A 25,154-nucleotide genomic window follows, 5' to 3' on the forward strand; every position below is an offset into this window, starting at 1 on the left:
TGGGCACAGGTTATACACCTACATATCCACAAATCTGCATTATTTTATTTAAGATGCTCTGTGGAACTTGTCAAGAATATCCTTTATCTTCTATTATATTTAATTTGATGTTGGAAACATTGTCCTTTCTTAACAGAGAAACAGGACTTTTTAGGAATAACAGAGGCTGGGGTTGTACATAAACTCCTACTGTATGCTGATAATATAATTGTGTTTGATAATTATGTCTGGTATTATGTAACGATTTGATAAATTATGAGGCTAGTCAGAGCAAGTTCAATATGTCTCTTATAAGCCCTAACCTTTCCATGAAAATGTGTAAAAATTAGGTGTTACTTTTTGATCGGATTCTTTTAAATATCAGAAATAATTATTCCAAGGATATTTGTTGATGTAAATAAAAATCCTTAGATCAAAATCAGTATAAATAAATGTTTAAAAATTACACTGACCTATATAGGGAACCATTAACGTTGCAAAACTAAATGTTATTTCGAGATTGATGGGAAGGACAACCCCCTAGATTATCTAAATTACGGTTATCCTAATAACTTTCCTGATTTTCAGCTTTATCACTGGACATATATTTTGGCTAAATGTTTTATGGTATATAAGCAACCAAGTCAAAAACCTACTTTGGGCACAATTAGAAAGCCTCATGGCAGAAGCTTGATGCCATTTATAGCAATAGTTCTACTGCATTTTCTTATTTAGAAGATGCTCATGGAAGCATAAGTTTTATTAAAACTTTCACTCAGGGACAATTGCACATAAACCTTTTATTTGGAAGTCATGGGCAAGCAGGGGCATTAATACTTCAGATCAACTTATAACTAACCAAGTTTCTAAACCACTCTGGTTTAATATCCAGTAGTTTGTAAATACGGTGTTACAAAGATCAGTATAGTTTCAAGATGTGAATGAACTTTTGAACTCCACAGTACACCAAACATTTGGAATTTATCATTATACAAAGAACTATAGATTTACCAAGCATGGGATGTAGCAAAAATGTTGTTTTCCTATTTTATTATTATTAATTTTTATTGAAGAGATTTTTTACAGAGTAAAAACAATACAAATTTAAAGAAAAAAAGAAAAATGAAGAAAAGTGATAAGTAAATAAGAAAGAAAAAAGACAGAAAGAAAAAGAAAAAAGAAAAGAAAAGAAAAGAAAGAAAAACAATTGTTTTTCAATGGTGCAAAGACACTGACATTTTAAGACGCCAGATTTAAATTTTAGATTAATGATATATATTCAGTTTTTATGAACTGGCTCTCTCTTGGTGCAGTGGAAAGTCAGATCAATACTACTCTGCGTAGTCAAAGTTTATCTGTTTAAAAACTGAGCTGAGTGACATCTATATTGTAAATGAAATATGCTTTTGTTGTTCTGTGTTGATTGTTCTTTTTTTAAAAAAACTTTCATTTTTTTTATACAGGACATTAAAACATACAATAAAATAAGAATAAATAAATCCACGAATCTGATGGAATGGACAGAGATTTTTATTTCCATCATACAGGCAACAAAAATTCCACAGTGTATGTCTGTATGGCATAGCAGATTATACTACACTTTTGAAGATAATTTAGTATCTCGGTAGGAATATACAAATCCCTTTGTTTAGTACTTGGAGGTTGTGCTATATTTGAAAATGATTCTCTGTAAGCCTTGTTTATAGGGAAAAATATCAGTTATGGAGAGTCAGTAAAAAGTGCTAATAATCAATATACAAGGCCTTGCCTTTTTAGGGCAAATGTCTACTGTAATATTCAAAGAAGATATTCTTTCATGCTAAAAATAACCTTTGTAAACAAGCTTTGATTGATTCTTACTGTCAGGATGTACATGGTTCTAAAGGGCTAGAACATGTTTCCGCAGATGCTTGTTCACTTCCTCTAGTCCAACATTTTGGAATGTAGCTAAGAGTTAATAATCAGACTCTCTGTCCAAATGTAAATGGTTCAGGTGAGATTCAAATCTGAAACTCCATAATCCAGCACAGAAAAGTGTCTCAATTTATTTGTGTGCATTTTATTTCATTCAAATAATAGCATGATAAAGATGTATCATGGATGGCAGCAATCTATCCTTCTTGACTGAAAAATTCATAAAAATACTGGAAATATGGGCAAGTTATATAGGAAGTTACAAGGAAAAATGTGTGTTATTGAAGTTACAAGGAAAAATGTGTGTTATTAAAGGCATTTCCACAAAGGATTTTCGCATGGCTCCAAAAGTACCTCCATTCCTAAGGACCATTATGATCTATGGCCTCTTTCAAATATAAGGGCTGCCATGATCTTGGGTTAGTTCTGTTTCTGGATCCTCCCAAGGTACTTCATCTTCATCTTCCTCATTCCCCAGGAGCAATAGTAAGACATTTGTGCAAGGACACAAAACTGCTGGATAGAATAACAAAGACAAGCCTGGTGGATGTGAGACAGTAACCCTCATTCTGCTGTTAAGCCAATTTATTGAGGGCTCAGCTATGCTATACATTGATTTGCTCAAAAGACAACCCTTATATTTACAGTGGTGAAGCTCTGCAAAGCTTCTAGGTGAGCCATTTTCCTTGATGGGAACTTGTATTGCCCCACCTTCCAGATACTGGACTCAGCCTTTCCCACGTCCCCAAAGATGTTTCTTCTACCATGGATTTTTTAAATGCAACACAGAAGGTGGCAGCCTTGCAGCTGTTCCTCAAAGTAACTGTTCTTTTTTAAAACAAAAAACCCTCATTAAACAAATGCACAGAACCTGAATAAAAACCATGACAGAGGTGCAGGACCCTGTTGTAATGCATTTCTCTGTTTTCTCCTATTGGAAAATGAGAAGGAAGAACAGATTGCCTTGTAGCATTCTCAGTGGATCAATGTTATTTACGGTGAAAAGACTTGTGGGCAAGCTTAGTTTTGTAAGATTGAGGAATAGAAATGGTGGCAAAATCTGTTGTGCTTAAAAGAAATAAATATAAAAGAGTCTGGGTAGGAAAAAATCCTTAGTGCAGAAAAATGATATGCTAGTAATTGCATAAAAAATGAATACTAAAGTTACCACATAAATTGTTTAGAAAAGTATGTAAATTGTGGAAAACTGTAAACAAAATCTTTATGACAAAAATTACAGATTTTCCAAGTTTTTTTTCCTTTTATGATTTGCTGGGAAATTAGACAATATAGAATAGTACTTACCTTATACAGCACCTGAAATTAATCCTGCAAGTAATAGTTTGTGGAGTTTTTTTTCAACACGGATATTAGATGCACAAAACACTGAGAGAATTAGTGAGAACAGTAGAGAGAAGATAAGAGAATGTAGAAACCTGGCCTCTCATTCTTTTCATTCACATTCTCATTAACGTACAGCCTGATTCATTATGTTTACTCAGAATTAACTCGCACTTCATTTGTGGATTTACTGTCAAATATATGTACTTAGGCTTGCAGTGGCCAAGTAAAAATGTTTATTTATATAATTCTGAAAATCCTAGAGGCAAAATTATTAGCTGGGTTACCTTAGAAATATGCAGGTTGATCCAATGTCTGACAAGAATATGTATTAATTATAAACAGGATCAGCTTGCTGTATCCCATACTAGCTTTCTGGCTCTGCTAAAAACAAGTTCAGACCATCTTCCCTCCGAGTTCACTTTTCTGGAAGAGCTTCCTATCTACTTCCTATTTTTCCCCATTACTTTTGCCACATATAGCCACAGGAAAAGAAAACAGTTTCCTCCAGCTGCTAAAAAGAGAGAGAGAGTAGGGGGAAGGGGGAAGGGAAAAGAAATGAGTTTTAATAGAGCCATCCAAGTCTTTGTGGCTAAAAATGATCCCTCTGAAAAATGATCAGCATAGGCTTTGCTTGCTTAGCCTAAACTGAAAAGAGAAACATTCTCTGGGACTGCTTTTATTTGGGATAGGCAATGGGTGCCCACTGCCACTAATGAGCCAGTGGATACCTCCCTTGGGGCCTACCAAGTTCCCGACACAACATGACTTCAATTATTTCCTTTGATGCTTTTAAGTTAAAAATATAAAAGGAAGGAAATATGCTGCAAAGCAAAACACCGTATTTATTTAAGGATGTCTCAAGGCTTTACATGGGGACAATATACATTCTTAGAAAATAAAAATGGGGGAGTCAGCCACAGGAGATATGCACACCTGCCCAGATAAAAGTGGTAGAAAGCATCCTGGGGAGTTAATGTGGAATGGCAGGGAGCAATCTCACTAGTTTGCTTTCTAATTAAAAGGTATTTTGTGACCCACCAGAGTAGCTATTTTATGAACAGGCAAACTTTCCTTGCCAGTTATATCATGTTCTATAACATGTTCTCAAAACTGTATTCAGCATCCAAAAAGACTGCTTTCTTCAGTCCTAGACTATCTCAGGTTAATAGTCTGACTTATTTTGGGCAGTCTGGAATGCTCAGTAGGGTTGGTTAGTTCTTAAATGGAAGACCACCTCAGAGAACCAATGCTATATGTTAGACAGGGAACATGGAAAATCATCCTGAAAGAGGGCACTAGTAAACCACTTCTGTATCATACCAAGAAAACTTCATGAATGTTTCCATTAAGTCAGCAGGAGTTCGGCTCAACTTGAAGAAGACTTTACTTGACTCTTCAGGTCTAATATTGCCTCTTACAGGCCAGATTTTGTAAACTTGAAGCCACATACACATGCAGTCACTGGGCCTTATCCATGTTGGTTTGCATTGTCTAGTGCTAGAATGTCAGAAATCATTTGAGTTTCTTTTTGTCTTGTATGTTTGCTTGGTTGAACAAGGAAGTTCTACTTGTGTTCACTTCAATACAAATGGGATTACTTCTGCAATCATAATTTTGCTTTTCTGAATTCCCAGAAAAGCAGGAATTCTATTCGCAGATGACAAGTTTAAGCCTTCTTCAGACTTGCAGGGAAATTGGGTACTAAGGAGAATAGATTCTTCAGGGACACATGTTACCTGCACTGGTTCATGTCCTTCGCAGGTATTTCTTTCCAAAAGTAGCTCTGAACAGAACTATTTGGATTTCAACATGCCATAGTTGTTTATTTCCTTGCCATCTATTCTCTCTACCCCAGTCCTTCTACAACAGTGATTTTCTGTCTTCATACATCAGAGAACAAACTCTTCCCCACAACTGCACAGTTCCATGCTATTTTTGATAGCTACCAACTATTCATAATAGACAAAACTGATAACTAAAAAAGAGGCTAAAAGACATGGTTGTTTAAAATTATGATTATTACAATATAAACAGAAATATGGTACATCTCACTATAATGATCTCTCTCTGCATAAATCTACTGTTGAGATGCTAATTGTTGGGGAAATTCAAAGAGCTAGCACTTTCTTCATGCATGAATTACACTTGATTATTTATGTTTAAGCCAGACTTGAATTGGGCAGTTTGATGAACAGAGGATACCTTTAAACAAAGAGTTATCCTACAAAATAGATCATGTAGCGTACCTTAATGTCTGGGTAACACGGCATCTATTGGATTTCTGGCAGTTACTCTATTGTTAAATGAGCTGGACCTCTATAAAGTATTTGAGGGAGGAATACCATTCAAGCCAAGAACACCAAGAAGAAAATAGGAACAATATTCTACAGCTATTGTTCCCGTTAGCTTCCTGCAATAGTAATCTCAGCCAGGCCACCAGACCCCCAGGCTGAAGGTTTCCTTCCCAGCATTCTTGTTCAGCCGCCTACTGTGAAAAATCAAAGGGAAATGGGCTACTAAGCAAAGAAGGAACAAGAATAAAGCAAGATTGGTATATTGCGCTCTTTTGAACTCCAAACCACGGGAATAACATTTCCTATTATGAAGTGATACAAATGATCAGATTCAGACCTTTAGGTGGCTTTAGTGAAACATAAATTTTAATCTCTACAATATACTTATTCTAAAAGCAGGAGGATTACTGTATGTATTGTTATTGTTATCACTATCATCATTAATCTTGCAGCAATATATATGGAATGACTTCTTGCTGTCCATTTTGATCAGATAAGAAGCAAACTGTCTTCATTATTGTTATTTTGTTGTAAGGAAAAAGTTAAACCTGAATTAATGAATCTGATACAGCAGGCTTGCCAAACCATTTCCTACAATAGTTACATTTTTTAAATTTTCCTGAAATAAGAACCTACATACAATACAGTTAAACTTCTAAACCTCCAAACTGTTTGTTACTAAATAAGGTTTAAACTTGAAGATTCCTCCTTGTTTCAAGTAAAAGATTGAACTTAAATATTCTTTTAATAAGGGAATGCTACAAAAAGGGATGTAACAAAGCAGCAAGAAGTCCAGAAACAAGAAACAAGATAAAGACTGACATAACAGAAATACTTTGATTATTTCTAAGTTAATTATTGATCATTTCTATGTTAATCTCAATTATCAAACTTAACCAGCTGATCAGATTGCATTTAGCAATTTGATTGTTTAAATCAGATTTTCCAAGCCTAATACCCTCTAGATATATTGGACTGCAACTCCCATTATTCTGCAGCCAAGAGAATGAAGACACCAGATTAAGAAGGCTGGCTTACAGTTTCCTCAATCTTTTTAAATTTTGTCCAAGAAGATACTCTTGATTTTTTACAAAGTATAGAGGATCATATTTACAACAGATGCTTTGCTTTACTCTGTCTTTTGTCCTTCTCCATCTTGTTTGGTATCTACATGTTAGATATCTACTTTGAAAAAGAGAAACCTACTACAAAATGTCCTGTTATGAAGTGCTTCTCTTTAAGATTCCAGCCAGGCAGGATCTTTTGCAGGATGATGCATTTCAGTTCCCTCTTCTCTCATGTCTGCTGATGAACAGGGATGATGCCATTTTAATTACTTAGTGAATGAGGTTTTTTTTACTAACATATAGGACAGAGGCCAATGTGCAAAAAGGTGAATACATATACAAGTCACTGTTAGCCATTTCCCTAATTTTGAGGGTTAGGACTCAGTTTTGCAATCAGTCTCTTTTCAGAATTTGACATCCAGCTTGCAGTTAAGTTAACCCAGGGCAAAATGGAGTCAGAGACTGCTCCCATCATATTCACATTTCACATACTGGGATCCACATTCAAAAAGTCTGAGAAACAGATTCCCCTTGATTTGATCCATTACAGAAATGAATCTGGTCTATTTCTAGATTTCTGCAATTTCTGGAAATTCTTTGGTTTTGGATTTTTTTGCCCTTATGCCCTCACAGCTTTAAATGGAATTTATAACTTATAGGCTCTGAGAGATAAGTTTGATGTTACTGCAGTGAAATAAATACACAATCCAATTGAATAGCAAAAAGCTCCAGTGAAAAAGCGTACCCAGATTTGGCTTTTGAAAAAATGAGATCTAGAGCCGTACAGTATTTCTACAAGTTGATTTACAAAGATACACGTTGAGCATAGCAGGGAAATTTTGTCCCAACAAATATCTGCACCTCGCTAGAGACTCTCAGAATAAAAACTGCACTGCTGACCCCCGACTAAAAATGTTTGCATTGTGCTTGACATACATATACCTTATGACTCACCCCCTGGTTACTAGGGAGAAGAGATGAGTTACCTTTCCCAAAATGGCTATCCCACTCCAAGCTTCAACAATTAATTTCTATTGAAGTGGGGTTTTGAGTCTCTAGGGCAAGAAATGTGTCCTTTTCTTCTAGGAAGGGTGAGCAGTCCAAATAATTATCAAGTGTCACCAGTAGGCGAAATGTGAATCACTGAAGACCACCCCTTTTCAGCATCTTTTTCATGACTTTTTCATCTGTACTCCCTTTTATGAATATGCACTTTGCCTCTACTTCTTACTTTGTGAGCCACCTACAATCTTCCCTCCTTCATCTTCCCAACCAGCTTGCTCTTGCAAACTAAATAAAATTGTGATGGGGAAAGAAAGAAACGAAGGGAGAGAAGGAGAAAACATTAACTGATCATTTTGGCCTATTCACTCTTTGGTTCAAACTCCGTACTTCTTCATAGCCTTCAAATGACAAACTCAGAAGAGTAACCTGTAGATTCATGGTGTTACCAAATAACTAATACTGAAAGTTACAAGGACCGAAAAATGAAGCAGAAAGAGCACTTTAACATACAGAAAAACAAAATCAACAAGCTTGCTAGCATCAAGCTACTCAAAGAATGCCAGATAATGGAATGAGCAGAATAATAGCAATCCACCTCCATCCCACCTGCAACATCCCTGGATTTCACAATATTTTCAGTTTCCAGGCTCATGGAATCACCTTGATTGTCTCAAGAGTGATTGGGGTGGGGGTATGCTACTGTCCACCAATCTTGTTGAGGAGAAGGGAAACCAGACAGTCATTTTGAAGAAAGCATTATTTCTTTACATTAATTTGTAGATCACATGGTTGATCAAACTACTCATGCCACATCACTTTCATTGCTATATGTGGCTAACGCTCCATTTACACCCAAACACAAATATTCTAGCCATACCCTTGATAAATACTAAAAGGATGTCCCAGTATTATTTTATCTAATTATTTAAAGCCATTTTATCCACTTCTTTAGTTCAAGGACCTTTTTTTAAAAAACAAAGTTTCTATTTCTTAACATTTGGGATTTTTTAAAAAATTAAGGATGTAATTGTTTTTAATGAAGAAACATTACGAATTGGAGCTAGACAAAAAGAGTAGTACCATTAACCTCAGCAAAGCTAGCTATTACTGATGTATAGAACTGTACTGTAATATACTTACTAATGAAATCAATGAAATCTAAGACAGGACTGATTTCTCCCATTTATTTCAATAGGTTCAATAAGTTCCAGTACCTTCAATTTACATTTAGCTGTAGCCTTTCGTAAGAGCATGTAGGCAGAAATTAAGATATTTTCCCCATTAACAGCTAAAATTTTCCACTAGTTAATGAATACATCTTATGTCCATAAAAACATCACATCAAGAGATACACATTTTAACTATTTATTTCTTTGAATATTAAGTATCCACAGAGTCCTGTGTCACCAATCTCTGATTTAGGTAAGTGGTCATAATATGTGACAAACTTAAAGAGTAATTATCATCTTGACATAATAATGTCCTTTACCTCTTTACTGCATAAAATACTATGTTCCTCTTACAGCTGGGAGAACCATCTTGTGTACCTGACTCTTCTTAAAAATAAGATTAGAAATTCTGGAGTGGTATTATCCAAGTTGTGAACACAACTGTGCTGGAAAACTTAATGGAGACACTTAGCTGAGAATTAGTAAAAGACAAACTTTGAAATGGAATGTGCCCAGAAGGAAAGGAAATTATGCAGCGCTCATTTTGTTTTTGTTGTAATCCAAACTGTTTAATTTTTTTCCCCTCTACTTAATACATGAGAGCATTTAGCCAAAAGAATGATGCAATCCTTTGATTCAAAAGGTTTAAATTCAAGGCAAGGCACATTTAAATTCAAGGCAAGGAGCACTACTTCCGACAATTGGGAATTTTCCTTTTAAGTACTTGGCATAACTGATTCTTTCAAGAAACGAGGAAATGGAAAATGTAGAAGTCAACCATGTTTGTTACATGGCTGTGCATTCAATAGAAATCTCAGATTTCTAACTCACTTCAGATATGCAACACATCCATCTCTGCAGATCACATGTTCCATCAGCAGGAAGGATGAACTCATGAAGACTTAATTACTAGCCTATCTCTTGCTCTCTATTCCACAGAATGTCTTATGTATAATGGTTTTTTTAAAAATCCATTCAATTGTGTCCGATTCCTGGAGACTGCCTGGACTAGTCCCTGCAGTTTTCTTGGCAAGGTTTTTCAGAAGTGGTTTGCCATTGCCTCCTTCCTAGGGCTGAGAGAGAGTGACTGGCCCAAGGTCACCCCTCTGGCTTTGTGCCTAAGGCGGGACTAGAACTCATGGACTCCCAGTTTCTAGCCTGATGCCTTAACCACTACACCAGACTGGCTCTCCTGTATAATGGGGAGCTCATAGGTTTTGATTTTTAAACTATATCTGAGGCACCTCCATTGTGGAGCCTTTTACACTTGCAGTCTAAAACCACCTCCTCCACGCTGATGCCCTTCATAAATACTGAATTTCAACCCATAGAATTTTCAGCCAGCATGGGGAATAGCTAGGAATTCTGGGAGCTGAAGCCCAACAGAATTAGAGGCGTCCACGCTGAGGAAGGGTAGCTTAAATAAGCTGATATATGCTGTTAGGTTCCAATGTGTTTTCCTCTTCTGACCATCATTATCAAAGCAACTGTTCAAAAACAAAATAATGATCCCAGTCTCTATTGTGAATGTAGCTGGCTAGATATCCAGGAAGGAAAAGGAATTCATCTTATAATGACTCTTGGCCTATATAGCTTAAAATGTTATCTTCCCTAACTTGGAGCAGCTCAACAAGCCTTCAGACAAGGGTCTTTTCCTATTAGAGATGTCAGAGCCTGATGGGTTTCCTAGGATCTTCTACGCAAAAGTAAGGGCTCTATCTCTGAGGAATGGCTCTTCCCCATGAGACATGCAGGTACACAGTCTAGTTTCTAGTACATGTGAACAGTTGTGAGATACAGCATTGTTCCAGGGACAGGATGTTACTTATAACAATACTGTTATTTGCTTATGTAATCAAACAATCGAACTTATCAAAGTCTATGTTGCAAGAAGGAACAATTTGAGTGGTATTTCTTCTAAAGTGCAGGTGTTTTCATAGAATCATAGAGTTGGAAGGCATCATCTGCACTATCAGGTCCAATGTCTGGTCAGAGCAAGAATTCAAATTAAATCATCCTGAACAGATTGCTACCTAGCCTTTGCTAAAGATATCCAGTGAATGGAAGCTCACTATCTCTCTGTGTAACTGCTTCCTATGTTAAACTTTTTTCTAACTTAAATCCATAAGACAGGCTAGATGTTATGGTGCAGAGCATTGAGGCCATATTGAATGATATAGTTTTGGCAAGTAAATACCAAATATAAATATGAACATTAAATATATAATACATATATAAATCCATCATCCAAATATTCTGTGGTCATTAAATTTGAATTGTTAAAATAAAAATGGGCAAACTACTCTTTCTATGCAAGTATGTATATATTTCAGTGCACAGAGCTCTCTTTTGGACTGAAAATAGAATTTTTTGTTTTCATGGACTCCCAGTTTCTAGCCTTTTAGCTCTATAGATAGCAAAGAAGGCAAACATGAAAAAACTCACACAGGCACTCATATCTTTTAACCAGCCCAGAGTTATAGTGACCAATAGTCACTACAAATAGTACACGAGAGACAGACGGGCTATATATGTAATCCCATTTAAGTGAAGCCTTTGAACTATTGTAGCTGCTCATAAATGTGATTATGCAGAACAATTTTCCACATCAATAGCCTTGTTCCAGCACTGAACTATTGTGATTTATAATCCCTAGTGTTTTAATTAGGATTAGAAACTCTGCAGGCCCAAAATCATTTTAATTAAAAATTTCCAGGTTTATTTTTAGATACTTACTCCTTATCTGTATGGAAAAATAATGAATTTGCCTTGAATTACAACTTGGACAACATACTTATTTTATTTATCACATTTATAATCCTCCCTTTCTTCCAAAGAGTTTGGGACTACGTAGACAGTAATTCACTAACAGTAATTCACTTCTACATACACAAGCTCCTTAGGGAAACAAGAAGAGCTGTTGTTTTAAATGAATCTTAAACCTTAGTATTAGGTTTTCCCAATTTGCAAATTGGACAATAATGAAGGTATCAAATTAATCCTTTTCCTCTACTGTTTTCTGTTGACAAGCCATCCACATTATGGTGCATCCATAGCCATCCACACTATGCTCATGAGGTTTTGCTGTAACCAGCATAGGGAACATAGCATTCAACCAAAAGATAGCCAGGAAGGAATTATTAGAGCCCTCCATTCTTAACTCCCCAGCTTGTTTCAGGAAAGGAAAAAAAGGGTGAATTTAACAATACATTTTAGATGGGGTCTACATTGATCCAAATAGGGATATTTGTCAAAATCTACCCAGCCAAATTAATGGCTGAATGAAGATTTGAATTCAAGACCAAATTCCACATGATACATCATGTGGAAATAAAATTTACCTTATCACTCCTGCTTGTCTTTCCTTTAAAGATAGAGGGCAACATGTGGCCCTCCATAGTGTCATGTTTGTCATTGCAATGTTCAATGTACATCGTAACGTTTCGCATGCCATGATGCTGACGTGTGTTCTGGTTGGGAGACAGCTTGTACCAGGCTGTCTATCTCTCTTCATTGGGATGGAATGTGTTTGGGTTATCGTTTGTGTTCAAGGTCCTTTTTACCCATTGATTAGCAGAAGTCGTTAGGAGCACCTGGGATGGGGAATTTGAAACAGTTGAACGAGGGGGGAGGGATCACATTCGCACCGAGGGTTTTTAGTTGTATTTGGCGCGCTTTTGCTCATTCTCAGCTTTCTTTGTACTTGCATACTATTCTTAAATAAACTAGATTTTATTCAAGCTCTTGCTTGTGAGTCTGAGAATACTTTAGGATAGGCAACCATTACACATAGGTGCTGTTGAACATGTCCAACAGCAAGGGATGATGGGTGTTGCAACATCTAGCATTGTCTCCATACCTTGTTGTATCAGCCCAATGAATCACCATAACATAAAGTTCTGAACTTGACTACAGTTTGTATTTTTCCACAATATACATCTTATGTCTGGGGAAAAAACAGTATTTTTGAACATTAATAAACCCTGAGCTACAAATATTCGCTTTGATTGGTAACATTAATATAGTCAGCAGCTAATTTGCAATAGGGGCAATACCTGTAATAGCACTGAGGCTACATTGGTGAGCAACTGGCTTCATTTATTTTACAGCTTAGTTTATTTCAGATTCATAGGATTACAACACCCAAATTCCAAGCCAATATGACTGGGTTGAAATTTTGGTGTAATACATCTGGAAAACACTAGATTGGAGAAAGCTAACTTACTGACTCACTTGTGCATGACAAAAATCAGAAGAGATCTGATAGCACCTTTTCATACTAACAAATTTTATTAAAATACATATACAGTATCTTTTAATACACTTTTGTAAGCTATCTAATGAAGTGAGCTGAAGCTCATCAAAGCTTAAGCCTTTTGATAAAATCCATTAGTCTGAAAAGATGCCACCAGACTCCTTATTTTTGGCTACTATAAACCAACACAGCTCTCTTCCAACAGTTTCCTACACAACAGAGGTATAGACAAAAGCTTCTAGTAGGAAAAACTGGCTTGGGCAAAGGGTTGTCCACCTTATGTACCTCAGCAATCATGCTATGGGATCATCTTCTGTTGTTCACAGCAGAAGGGAGCATTTTATATTTCTTATGAGAGTAAACAACCAAGCTACCTAGCAGAAGCCTTTGTTAAAAGGACCACAATGAGAAAGAATGACTTCAGAGTTAAAGAGTTCCTATGATTAGGCTATCCTCTTTAAATAGGAAACAGGATCAGCTGCTGGGTCACCAGACAATACAGTGGAATTGACCACGGTTGACCATTTTTGCTTACCCGAAGACAACAGCTTGTGTGTCCGTAAGAAACTGATTGCAAGACGCATAATAGATGCTTTGTCCAGATGTGAGCTGATGTTGTGAGGCAATGGTAGCTCATGGGCCAGCTCATAGAATACTTCAGTTTCTTTGCTTCTTCTACACCGTGCTGCATCTCTTGACTTCTCTTTCCTTCTTTCAGAACTGCTCCTGTGACAATAGAGGAAAAAAGAAATTTGATCCTAAGAAGCAGGTTATACTCATACTTACATAATACATGCCCACTGTGCTGTTCTCTATCAGGTTACACAGCATTATGCAGAATGCAGAACAAAAGTAAAAATAGTAAGCCAAAGAAATTAAAGGCATGTGATACAATAAAGAAAATAAAACTAGTATGCGTCAATATTAATTTACCATACCTCTCCATATTTTTCTATCCTTACAAACTGCCCTTGCTTCCCTCACATCCACATATCACTTCATAAACTTTTGTTCTTTAAACTCCTCACTGTCCATCCATTTTCCTATCTTTAGTAAAAATGTTACCAAGTTATACAAATTCATCCACTTGCTTTTGTTTTTCACCACTGATGTATAACTTGCAAACGTTCACTCCATTTTCCCTGATAAACACCACTACCTTGGGCTTGGTTGCATTAATTTTCAGATCCATACTAACATTTGCTGCAAATCATTCAGATTCTCAGCCCACAACACCCAGCATCATCTGCATGCAAAAGTACATGTACATTCATGTTCCAAATCAACTCACCTTTAATGTCTCCACAAGGGAACATCATATATTTATCTATTTATATTTCACGTGTGTAAAGCCATCCACTTTCTTGCCGATTCTGGGCAGCATACAAATTGAAATAGAACAGCATCAGGCATCAGGCAACAGAAAAGGAAGATGGTCATCCTGGTGGAACTGACATAAGTACCCCTCACAAAGGTAGTCCACAATCTGCTCCACCCCAAAGCCTGGAGAAACAACCTGGTCTTCAAGGCTCATTTAAAGGAGAGCAGGATTGGGCGTTTCAATCCTCTGGACGGATACTGTTCCAGAGGACATGCCACAATAGAGAAGACATGAGTGTGGGGTCCCATCAGATGACATTTTTTAATGAAGGGCATCCAGAGCATACAAACTGTGTTTGATCTTACAGGATGGGCAAAAACAATGGGAGAGACAGGATCACTCAACTGTCATGAAAGGCTTTGTAAATGATAACCAGCACCTTGAATTGGACCTGAGACCTACCAGTAACCAGCACAGTTTGCAAAGGAGAGGTGTTACACGGGCATACTGTGGAATGCCCATAACTGCTTTCACCACCACATTCTGGGTGATGAGAATCTTCTGAATGATCTTCAAAGGGAGCCCCGTATACAGCATATTGCCGTGATCCACATATGGGGTAACCATGGTATAAGTGACTGTGAGAAGGGGCTCCCTTTCAAGGAATGGGAGCAACTGGTGAATCTGTGCAAACGCCTTCCTGGCCACAGCTCCCACCCACTCTTGAAACACAGGCTGACAGTCCAGGTCTTGTGCACCAGTTCCACCTGCGGAAGTGCCATCCTATTTAGACCCAGAAATGAATGTCCCTTGATCTGGAAAGTCCATGTACTCATAGCCACTTGGTATTGCTAGGGTTGAGCTTAAGTCTGTTCCTCCCCAACCAGATCTAAATGACCTCCAAATGCTAGAACAAAGCCTTGGCAGCATCACTCAATCAGATGAGGTTATGATATACAGCCAAGTATCAACCCAGAGAATTGATTATACCATACCAGGAACTTGATGGGAAGCCTTCTGTACAAAGCATGTTATATGTCATCAAGTTATACAACCTTCAGCGCAACCAAGTAAGTGAGGCATTGTTACATTAACATTCTGTTTTTATTCAGGAATAACGGTATTTTTAAAAAAATCTGTTCTTTTCAGTGATTCCAAAGCAGGCTTAACATTCATATGTGAACACACACACACGAAAGATAACAACACAGGGCAAACATTGGCTGCTAAAGTCACATTTTAAGCAATAATGTTTTTGGAGCTAAACCAGTTCTTATCTCAGCTATTTTTCCTTAATTAGAAAGGCCACATCTCATCACTGCAAATCAGTCTGTTTATTATTTTTTCTCTTTGTTTAAATCTTCCACTGGCCCACAAATCCAGGCCAGCCTACAGCAAAGTCATTCGTATCTTTCTGTGCTCAAAAAGAGCTTTATAACCTACAGTATATTACAGTTAAGATGCTTCTAGGGAATTAAAACTTTGCAAACAGTCTGAGGATTTAATTGGCCATGGGGAATCTGAAATACTGTAGTGGTACCATACCTAAGTATTCACCAGTTTTGCTGGGAGGGTTATTTAACACTTGCAACAGGAATTGATAAAACTTCCAAAGTATGTATCACTGACCAATTTTTAAAATTTCAAATGGCTAGTCGTCCATGGTATGTTCCTACTGTAGGTGTCTGTGCAGAGTGTTATAAACTTGTAATAGGCTGGAATCTGCCATGCTGCCCCAGGAAGAAAAGCATAGGGTTCATTGGGGACACACCTAAAACTGCACTTAAATTTGAGCATTCCAAAAAAGCTGAAGTACCAGAAATGCAACTTCCTTCATCTTCATCTCAGATCATACAAATGTTTCTCAGTGCAAAGGTATGTTTTGAAAGCCCTACTTCTTCCAAGTTAAATTAGTTACACTTGAGATGAAGACATTTTTAATATATAAAACATACCCATCCTGGTATATACTTGGAAGCCTGCACATTTCTTGGGAATTCTAATTACACAAACACATACAGTGTTTACATTTGCTTGCACTATTAAGCTACTGGAAATCAGAAGCTCAATTTTATTCATTATGCATTGCAGAAGGCTTTGAAAATATAAGAAACTTCTAGAATGGATAAAACATCTCCTATTCCCAAATAACAGAAATAATTACCTTCATATGAACAGACTGTATGTAAACTATTGTACCAGAGCTTCATATGAATGCTCCTTTGCATGTACTACTTTTCCTTCCTCTTTCAAGAGGGAAAATCTCATTAAAACCCTTCTTAGCTGTAATTTCCCATTCAAATTGGGTTATATAATCATGATCTGAAGCTGTTTAATATTCTGTCTTACTCTGAAACAAATAGTTTTCCTATTTGGATGAAGGGAAGTTATTGTCAACGTTATGATTTGTCTGATCTCTTTACAAAGGGACAAGTGACGTGGCTCCCTGCACATCCAGAAGGCTCTTTCATATTACAACTTTCTAAGCTATGGTTGTCAAAACTCTCTGCTACTATATTCTTAGGCAACAGCACAAACTTTAAAGTCTTCCTTATCTTTGATCTGGTTATCCTTGTTTTTTTCTGTGGCACAGATGGAAATGTCTGATGCACAAAAATATATGATCTATACTGGAGATGAGCAATCTTTGAAGGTATGCAGCTGCAACTCAGTCTCCCAAACTTTCAGGTGCTGCAGGGACTTTTTTGTGATATTTTGACATCAGCAGAAGGGGAAGGGCCAAGATTTGGTCTTTTCCAGATTTTTAAACATAGCAATGGGAGTTCAAAAAAACATGAAAAATTGTACCACCAAAATCTGAGTATTTTGTCAACAAATTTTAGCAGCAAGCTTTTTGAGATGCTAGAGCTACAAATAGTGTATAATGAAAGCTGGATGTACCTTGTAGGATCTAAGTTTTCTGCTTCTTATTTACATGCACATTTCCTATGTATCTGTTTCATGGGGTTTTTTTTAATCAAAGCAAGCATCTTCAATAAGATACCAATTATCTGCTTTATTGATATTTTTATTTTCAATCTGAAATGGCTCACAACTATAAGCTTGCAGAAGTATGCTCTTAAAAGTCAGTAACAATCACTGATGGCTCATTTTATTTAGTCCCAGAGCCATGTTACACCACAAGAGTTCAACCGGCAAATCATTCCACACTGTAACCCCAACACACTGTAACCCCAACATGCTTTTCTTTCACTTTGTTTATGCCAACTACTCATTATAAACATTTCCAGGAAACTATTTCCACCAGCTGAGTGAATATGAAACTGGAAGACAGAGGGAGTGGCAGTCTGTCAGTCTCATCTAAAAAAACGATCAAGGGAGAAACATGATGCAATACATGTTCCATTGGATGTGAGGCACCAGAGAGGCAGAAACTGCTCCATAAGGTGGAAAGCTATCAAGATTCATTGCCACTAACTGCGCCTTGCTTTGAAGTCAATTAATCTACAATCTCCATATGAAGCAAGTGTCAACTAACATGCAAAGTAAAGGGATACTAAATATGTCATCGTAAGAAAAGCACTCAAGAAGGGTGAGAAATCTTTTTAAAAGGAGATACTAAAATACAAACAATATAGAAAAAACAGAAGAAACCAATGCGTCTATACACAAAGTCTAGAGAAGAACTAAAAACAGTAAAGGATGCATAGGACATAGAAGGAGGGAAAGGTAACTGAGTAAAAGAATATATACAAGTAGCCTATCAAGAGATGATGTTGGAAAAGATAAAGTTCAGAATGATCTGAGGTTGGTGAAGCAAACTAAAGGCTTCTTTAGAGATGATGATGGATGATGATGATGATGATGATGATGATAAAAATAGAATCAAGATATTAGAAGTTCAGAGAAAATGAAAAATTGCTAACAGGCAACCAAGGTAACTGGTAACGCACAGCTAAACACCCATTCTAAATCATTCTTCTCAAATATGAAGCTGTATGTTCCCCTACCCAACTAAAAAGGGGCAGGAATGAAGCTCGAGACAGACAGAAACATGATCAGGCAACTTCTTCAACAAATTGTGGGGAATGCTGTAGACATAATGTAGCTTGATTTCAGCAAAGCATTTGACAAAACACTCTACAATGTTCTGGTCAGCAAGCTATTTAAATGTGAGCTGGATATATTAGATATATTAGAAACTAAAAGACAGACTGAAAAAACTGAATAAAAGAAGATTGTAGGGGGTATGACAGCATCAAAGAGAAGGTTATCATACAGAAGGTCAAGACCTGTTCCCTCACACTCCACACTACAGGTCATGAAAAAATGAATTTAAATTATAATAATATTTAAATTAATAACTGATTATTGGGGTGGGGCAGGAAATTTCCTAACAGTAAGAGCAGTTTGATAGTGGAACCAATTACCTCGAGAGAGGTGGGTTCCTTTTCACTGGTGGAGAATAGACAGCCATCTGTTACACAGACAAAAAAAATCAAAAGATGTGTTTTTTTACCAAAGCAACCTTAACTCACCAACACATCACATGCGCAACATATAGCTCTATGTAACGCACCTCAATTACTAATTTATCTAATGAAACAGAATTGCTTAGCAATTTCAGCAGCTTGTTCTGAAATATCAGGCAGATGCTGAAGATAAACCCTACTACAAGAAGCATCACTCAAATGATCATGGGGAAGGGTCTGAATCATACAGCAAAAAGGGAATACTATAATAGCAATTGTTTAGACACCCAGTGTGTCTTAGCCATTCTGACTGAAGAACAAAAGCAAGAAAAGTACCTTGGACTGATGAAAATTATCCTTATGAGGGGCTGAAAGCAAGAAATGTAAAGCAAAGGACATGATTTATGCTATAACCATTAGTTTAGAACTAAAGAATTAGCAGCCCTCCAAATGTTTTTGGAATGTTAACTCTCAAAATCTGTGAGCATTGATTGTATTAGCTGTGGGTGATGGAAATTTTAGGCCCAAACATCTGGACACGTCAAGTTCTATAGTTCTACTTTAGTTAGCTGTTAATCAGTAAAAATATGAGGTAGTGGGGAAGAATCTGCAGCCTTTGCGATGCTGCTGAACTACAATTTCTAGCCTGTAAATGTTGTAAAAGCAACAGTGGTAGCAACCTTGGGGACCCACAACCACAGAATAGGTCTTGTTGGGCCTTTAATTTTAAGAAAACTAAACCTGGTCATAGTCTTCTGCAGGGCTGGCAGATGCCCACAGAGGAAGCTAGGGATTGGTCTAGAGCAGCATGATGGGAAGATGTGGGGTGGCAATCAGAAGTGGGCTCTGAGTAAATGTGACAATCAGCCTCAGAGTGTAGTGACTTGGGCAACCACTACACAGTAGCAAAAGAGATTCAGAAAAATTAACTCTTTTCTGTTATTTGGTGGTCACCTGTATTTTTAAAGCCCAGATTTGGTCGCTTTACTGATACAAGGGGCTGGAACTGCTTCAGTCTCTGAAAAACACCTCCGGTCGCCACTGCTGCTGTCCCTCCCTGAGACTTCACCCCTGGGAGCAGTTTGTATATGCAAATCCCAGGCAAGTTATGGTGCATATTTAGCCTGGAGAAGAAAAGATTGAGCAGACACATGATAGCACTCCTCAAACACCCAAAGGGCCAGTTAAAGACCTGTTGTCCCTTACCTTAGAGGGCAAGATTAGATTGGATGGGTTGAACTTATAAGAAAGTTAACTTCAGCTGAATACAGTAAAACTACAGATCTGTTGAGCACCATTTTAAAGCACAATGGGGACCACTGCCATATCTTGTGGTATTTGATTACAGAGATTATCAATGTTTTGTGAGAAGGAACATCTCCTTTTCCCTATACAGAATCTTCCATCATTTAATGCATAGACTCTTTTATATTGTTTCAAAGCTATGTTCCTCAGTATTTTATGTCTTGCTATGTAATGTGTGTGTTCAACCTCTGTGTATGAATTCACAACTGGATTCCCACATCTCAAAGGTCAGGAATCCAGAGTTAATTAAGCTGTCAAAAATAAATGCTGCTGTCAAAAGGTTTGCTAGTACAACTTCAAATGTTAACTTGCAGAACGAGAATAGCATGTTTTAATGCTACCAAAAGATAAAGGGAAGTATGCTTGGCTTTCTGTACACATGGAAACTGCTGACCAAACTGAGTGGACAAGTTTAGAAAGTGAGCACTTAAAAAAGATATTTTCAACATTATGTTCCAAACCATTTTCTTTTCTCTTGTTTAATCTACTGCAAAATTTACTCATATTTACTAGAGAGAGAAAGAAAGAGAGAGAGAGAGAACTCTGAATTATGACTCATCAACATTTAGACCTGGACCACAAACTGAGGTGGAACTTAGGTCACCTGATCACAGTTTCTTCTGCCAAGCAAACTGTTGCTTATTTTTCAATTTAAATTGTAGTCAGTATTGCTAAATGTGCTTCTACACAGTTACATTGACATATACAAATTTTATGGAAACCAGACTCTAATTTTATTCTCTTTTTGTGTAATGCATTTCTTCTCCTAGGGTATGCTTCTTATTCATTTTGTAACTAGCCTTTCTATCAGGCCATTTCGCAGATTTAACTCAGGCTTAGCTCATATTTGCAAGTACACATGCAAGTGGACGTGTGCCAATTTGCCCATTGGACAGAATATGGCTCAACAATAAGTTACATTTACAGCCCTAGAGAAAATCTATCCATGCGGTTGCTAAGAGTTGGCACCAACTTGATGCCACATCAATCATTCAATCATTCAATCATCAATCACAATGCACCTGTTTGACATGTGCAACATTTATATTTTAACATTCTGAGCAAATATAACCAAAAAAAGCTTAAAAGAAAAAAATAAAATCCTGAATGATAGTCTATAAGTGCAGAAACAAATAAACAAACATGGTTTCTTTCTTTTGTAACTATCTTTTCTGCTAAGTTGTAATGCCTGTTAATCAGTTCTTTCATGTTACCCTTGAAAGCATGAAACTCCTCAGCCATATTGTCAATTCGGTTGTCAGAATATGCACTTGCACACTTCCACATAATCACCCTCTCCTCACCTCTCCTCTTCACATCTTCTGCATTTATGATAATGCATTTATAGTAATAAAAAGTGAGTCACAATCATGCTAGAGAAGTACAAATAATATTGAATACAGTGGATCTTTATCATTCATTTGTGTATGGAGAGCCTCAAGATTCTAATCTTAGACCAGTCTTTCACTGTATCCATCAGTCATTTATTTTTGACAGGTTATCTGCAGGTTTGCAAAAACATCATTACCCAGAAGCTAAACCTGCATTGTTGAGATCTGCCTGTAGATAAGACAACTATTTACATAATCTAAAACCTGCATACCAAAAGCTAAGCTTTATCTTTTCTGCAAAGAATAACATAATGGTGGCCAAAGTGTAGTACAAAGGTCTCCTAAGCTGAAGTTTTAATGTGCAGCTCCCTCAATCACCATCAGAAAGACATCAGTATGAACTTGTGTACATTTAAGCAAAAGTACTCCTTACTCACACTTGAGTTTTCCCATTTGTAATTGATTGTTGCTTCACTTTGAAGTTTAAAATGAGAAAATATAAATGTAGATCAGGATCATTTTCCATTAAAGTACCTCTTGAAAACGAAAATTTTGATTCAGTATAAGTCAGTGTGCTCTTAGGATTGTTGTATTCATTCTGAATCAGGAATGAGAAACCCATGCTTTCAAATAGCTACTTATCCATGAAGTTGAGTGGATAGCCTAGTACCAACTGGTATCTCAGTTTAAACTTTATTGCAAGAACTATCAAAAAAAGACTGAGGTATGAAGGAACACCATATGCTAAGGGTGAAAGACTGCCTATTCCTTTTAACCTACCCATATATTAGGGTAATCCTAAAATCACTGGCTTGTCATCGGGTTATATAAACTCGATGCCAGTAAAAATAGGATCTTTTCAGTTGTAGGCCTTGCTGTGTGGATTTCCAGAAAATATTCAAGAGATCCTATATATTATTGATCTTTAAATACTTTTAAAAACATGTATTTGGGCATTTAGTGAATCTGTTGCTTTAGGTTTTTGTTTAAATTTTGGATTTAGCTTGCTTTAACAGCTTATTTTTATATTTATCTTATATTTATTTATGACTTATGAACTCATCTGGGTATTGATGTTTATGTTTTAAGCTAAGAAGCAAAGACTGTAATGTTGAAAGACTGTTGTTGTTTATTCGTTCAGTCGCTTCCGACTCTTCGTGACTTCATGGACCAGCCCACACCAGAGCTTCCTGTTGGTCATCAACAGCCCCAGCTCCCCCAGGGACGAGTCCGTCACCTCTAGAATATCATCCATCCATCTTGCCCTTGGTCAGCCCCTCTTCCTTTTGCCCTCCACTCTCCCTAGCATCAGCACCTTCTCCAGGGTGTTCTGTCTTCTCATGATGTGGCCAAAGTATTTCAGTTTTGCCTTTAATATTATTCCCTCAAGTGAGCAGTCTGGCTTTATTTCCTGCAGTATGGACTGGTTTGGTCTTCTTGCAGTCCAAGGCACTCTCAGAATTTTCCTCTAACAACAATGTTGAAAGATAGCTATAAATTTTATCAAATAAATAGGTTCATAAATATGACTTTCTCAACAGAAGTGTGAAATAAGAACATCATCAACAGAACCATACAGTAGACTTAGATATTTCATAGTCAAGGGATACAGTTGATTAATTCAAAATATAGGTTGCATACCAGCAATTTTCTCTATCATTTATGTTTAACTGCTCTCCGAATACCACAAACACCAAAGGCAGAACATAGAATGAGTTTACTGTAAGAAGGTTACATGCTTATATGAAAGAGAATGAATTCATACAGTATATCAAAATAGAAAATGAATAATTAAATCCATAGAAGATAATTTTATGTAAATATATAGTACCATGGTTTCCAAAAAATCTTGGCACAGAACTGTGTTGATATTTCCCAAAGGTGCCTGTGTCAAACCATCCAAAGGATTTGAAAGGCTTAAGAAGAAGCTTTTGAACTCTGGATCTCTCTTTTCATACAGAAGAGAGGCATTTGCAATGTAAATTAACAACGAGACTAAAGCAGACCAATGTCAATTTTATATTCACAATGAAAACTCACATGGAACTCTGTATGAAAATGTCCCAAGAGGGACTACAGCAGGAAACCAGTGGAGCACAGCACTGGTTCTAAAAATGCATTGTTAACGCCCTGTCATGATTCTTTTTTCAATAGTAATACAGACTCTCCAATATAACAGTGGAGTAACGTAACTAAGAATACATCAAGTATTTTTTTTCTCTAATACTTCTTAGTACAATCTGGTTTGGTACCCTTCCAGTTTCTCATTTATTTGACACAAGCTAAACCTTTCATTGTGAAAACTTTATCATAGTAGACTTAGCTATTTTAAGCATATAACTGTAATAGGATAGCCCAGCCTTTCTCAATTTTTTGATCCTGGAGGAACCCTTGAAATATTTTTCAGGCCTCAGGGAACCCCTGCACATTCAGGCTCAAACATAGGCCACACCGCAAGTTACAAAATTATTATATTTGTTTTATGTGTAGGCCTGTATATATTCATTAAACATGTTCTTAAACTAAAGAATGAAACTTACCTCTCTAATGTGAAGTTGCCAAAATTTGAAATAATTTTTTTAAATAAATTGTGATCTCCCAGGGAATTCCTAATGACCTGTCACAGAACCCTAGGGTTCTATGGAACCCTGGTTGAGAAACCCTGGGATAGCCAGTTGATAGAAAACTAGCCATCTCATTCATATGAGCAAGAAACAAATACTACATGCACTTGGGCAATGGCACTTTAATGAGTTGACTACGAAAGTATCTTTTTGGCTGCACACATAACCCCCCTTTTTTCCCCTTCAAAAAAATGGGCAGGCCAGCCAGGACCTCTTCAATTAACAATAGTTTACAGTTTTGCGCAAACTAAGCAATTATAATTGATGGCTACAAAATAAATCACAACATTAAGCCAAGTTCAAGGCACATGCTTAATATCTTAAGCTAGTTCCAAAGAAGCTTCCTTTATTGGGACAAAACGTGAAATAATAGTTAATGGAAAACTTCCTGTTACATTTGCTTGCACAGACTGAGGAACAAAGGAATTGTGTGCATATCCCAAAGGATTGTTTGCTTCAGGCCTTACCATTGCATGTTTGATACAACAGCCCCTCTAATCCCTTAGTAGCTGTGGTAGTGAAGAGACAGTCTTCATGGTTATAGCACAATTGTCTGTAGTGGGAGGACTGGTATACATGCAAATGGTTTTGTGTAACCTGGAACCTTCTGCCATCAGGATTCAAGCTCATATGGAAATAACCATGTGCAGAACTGTGGCTAATTCTGTAAGTATGAAGGCCTTCTCTTCACTTATGGCACCAATGTGATTAGGAGAATGGAGGGCCTGCTTACCACTCCTTGCATGCTGGACTGCACATGCAAAGATAATGACTCAATTGGGGCTTGTATCTCACTGAGCTAAGATACCATTGACTAAGCAAGGCCAATGAGAAGAAAAGTTTCTCTTTGCATTGGCAGTGGTTGTAAACAAGCACCAAACTTTACACATATTCACATATAAACAATGGCTGGATTCATTATGCTAAGCCATGGTTTGTTTTGATTATGGTTTGTTGAGCTGGTAGTGCATTTGGTCACTTATAACTCTAAATCATAATATGTAAGCCACAGTGGCTGAGATCACACATAACTGACTTAGTATCATGTGCAAATCCAGATAATAGATCAAAACTATGAAAATGTGACTATTTGTGACAATTAAATTGAAACTG

The 25,154-nt window shown here is 36.9% G+C and overlaps 1 protein-coding gene across 3 annotated transcripts in view; it reads right to left on the reverse strand.

Annotated features, from left to right (window-relative positions):
• EPAS1 (endothelial PAS domain protein 1) overlaps positions 1-25,154 on the reverse strand; it is a 132,947-nt gene that overhangs the window by 52,741 nt on the left and 55,052 nt on the right. For 2 of the 3 annotated variants that reach the window (XM_063302764.1, XM_063302756.1), the window contains exon 2: positions 13,563-13,753. In XM_063302764.1, the coding sequence (XP_063158834.1) occupies positions 13,563-13,753 (191 nt within the window). Of the gene's footprint in view, positions 1-13,562; positions 13,754-14,318; positions 14,378-25,154 lie in introns of those variants that run through there. The other variant, XM_063302770.1, reaches the window with a different exon arrangement.

This window comes from Candoia aspera, chromosome 1 (assembly GCF_035149785.1).
Source record: "Candoia aspera isolate rCanAsp1 chromosome 1, rCanAsp1.hap2, whole genome shotgun sequence".
In the NCBI taxonomy this organism is placed as follows: Eukaryota; Metazoa; Chordata; class Lepidosauria; order Squamata; family Boidae; genus Candoia; species Candoia aspera.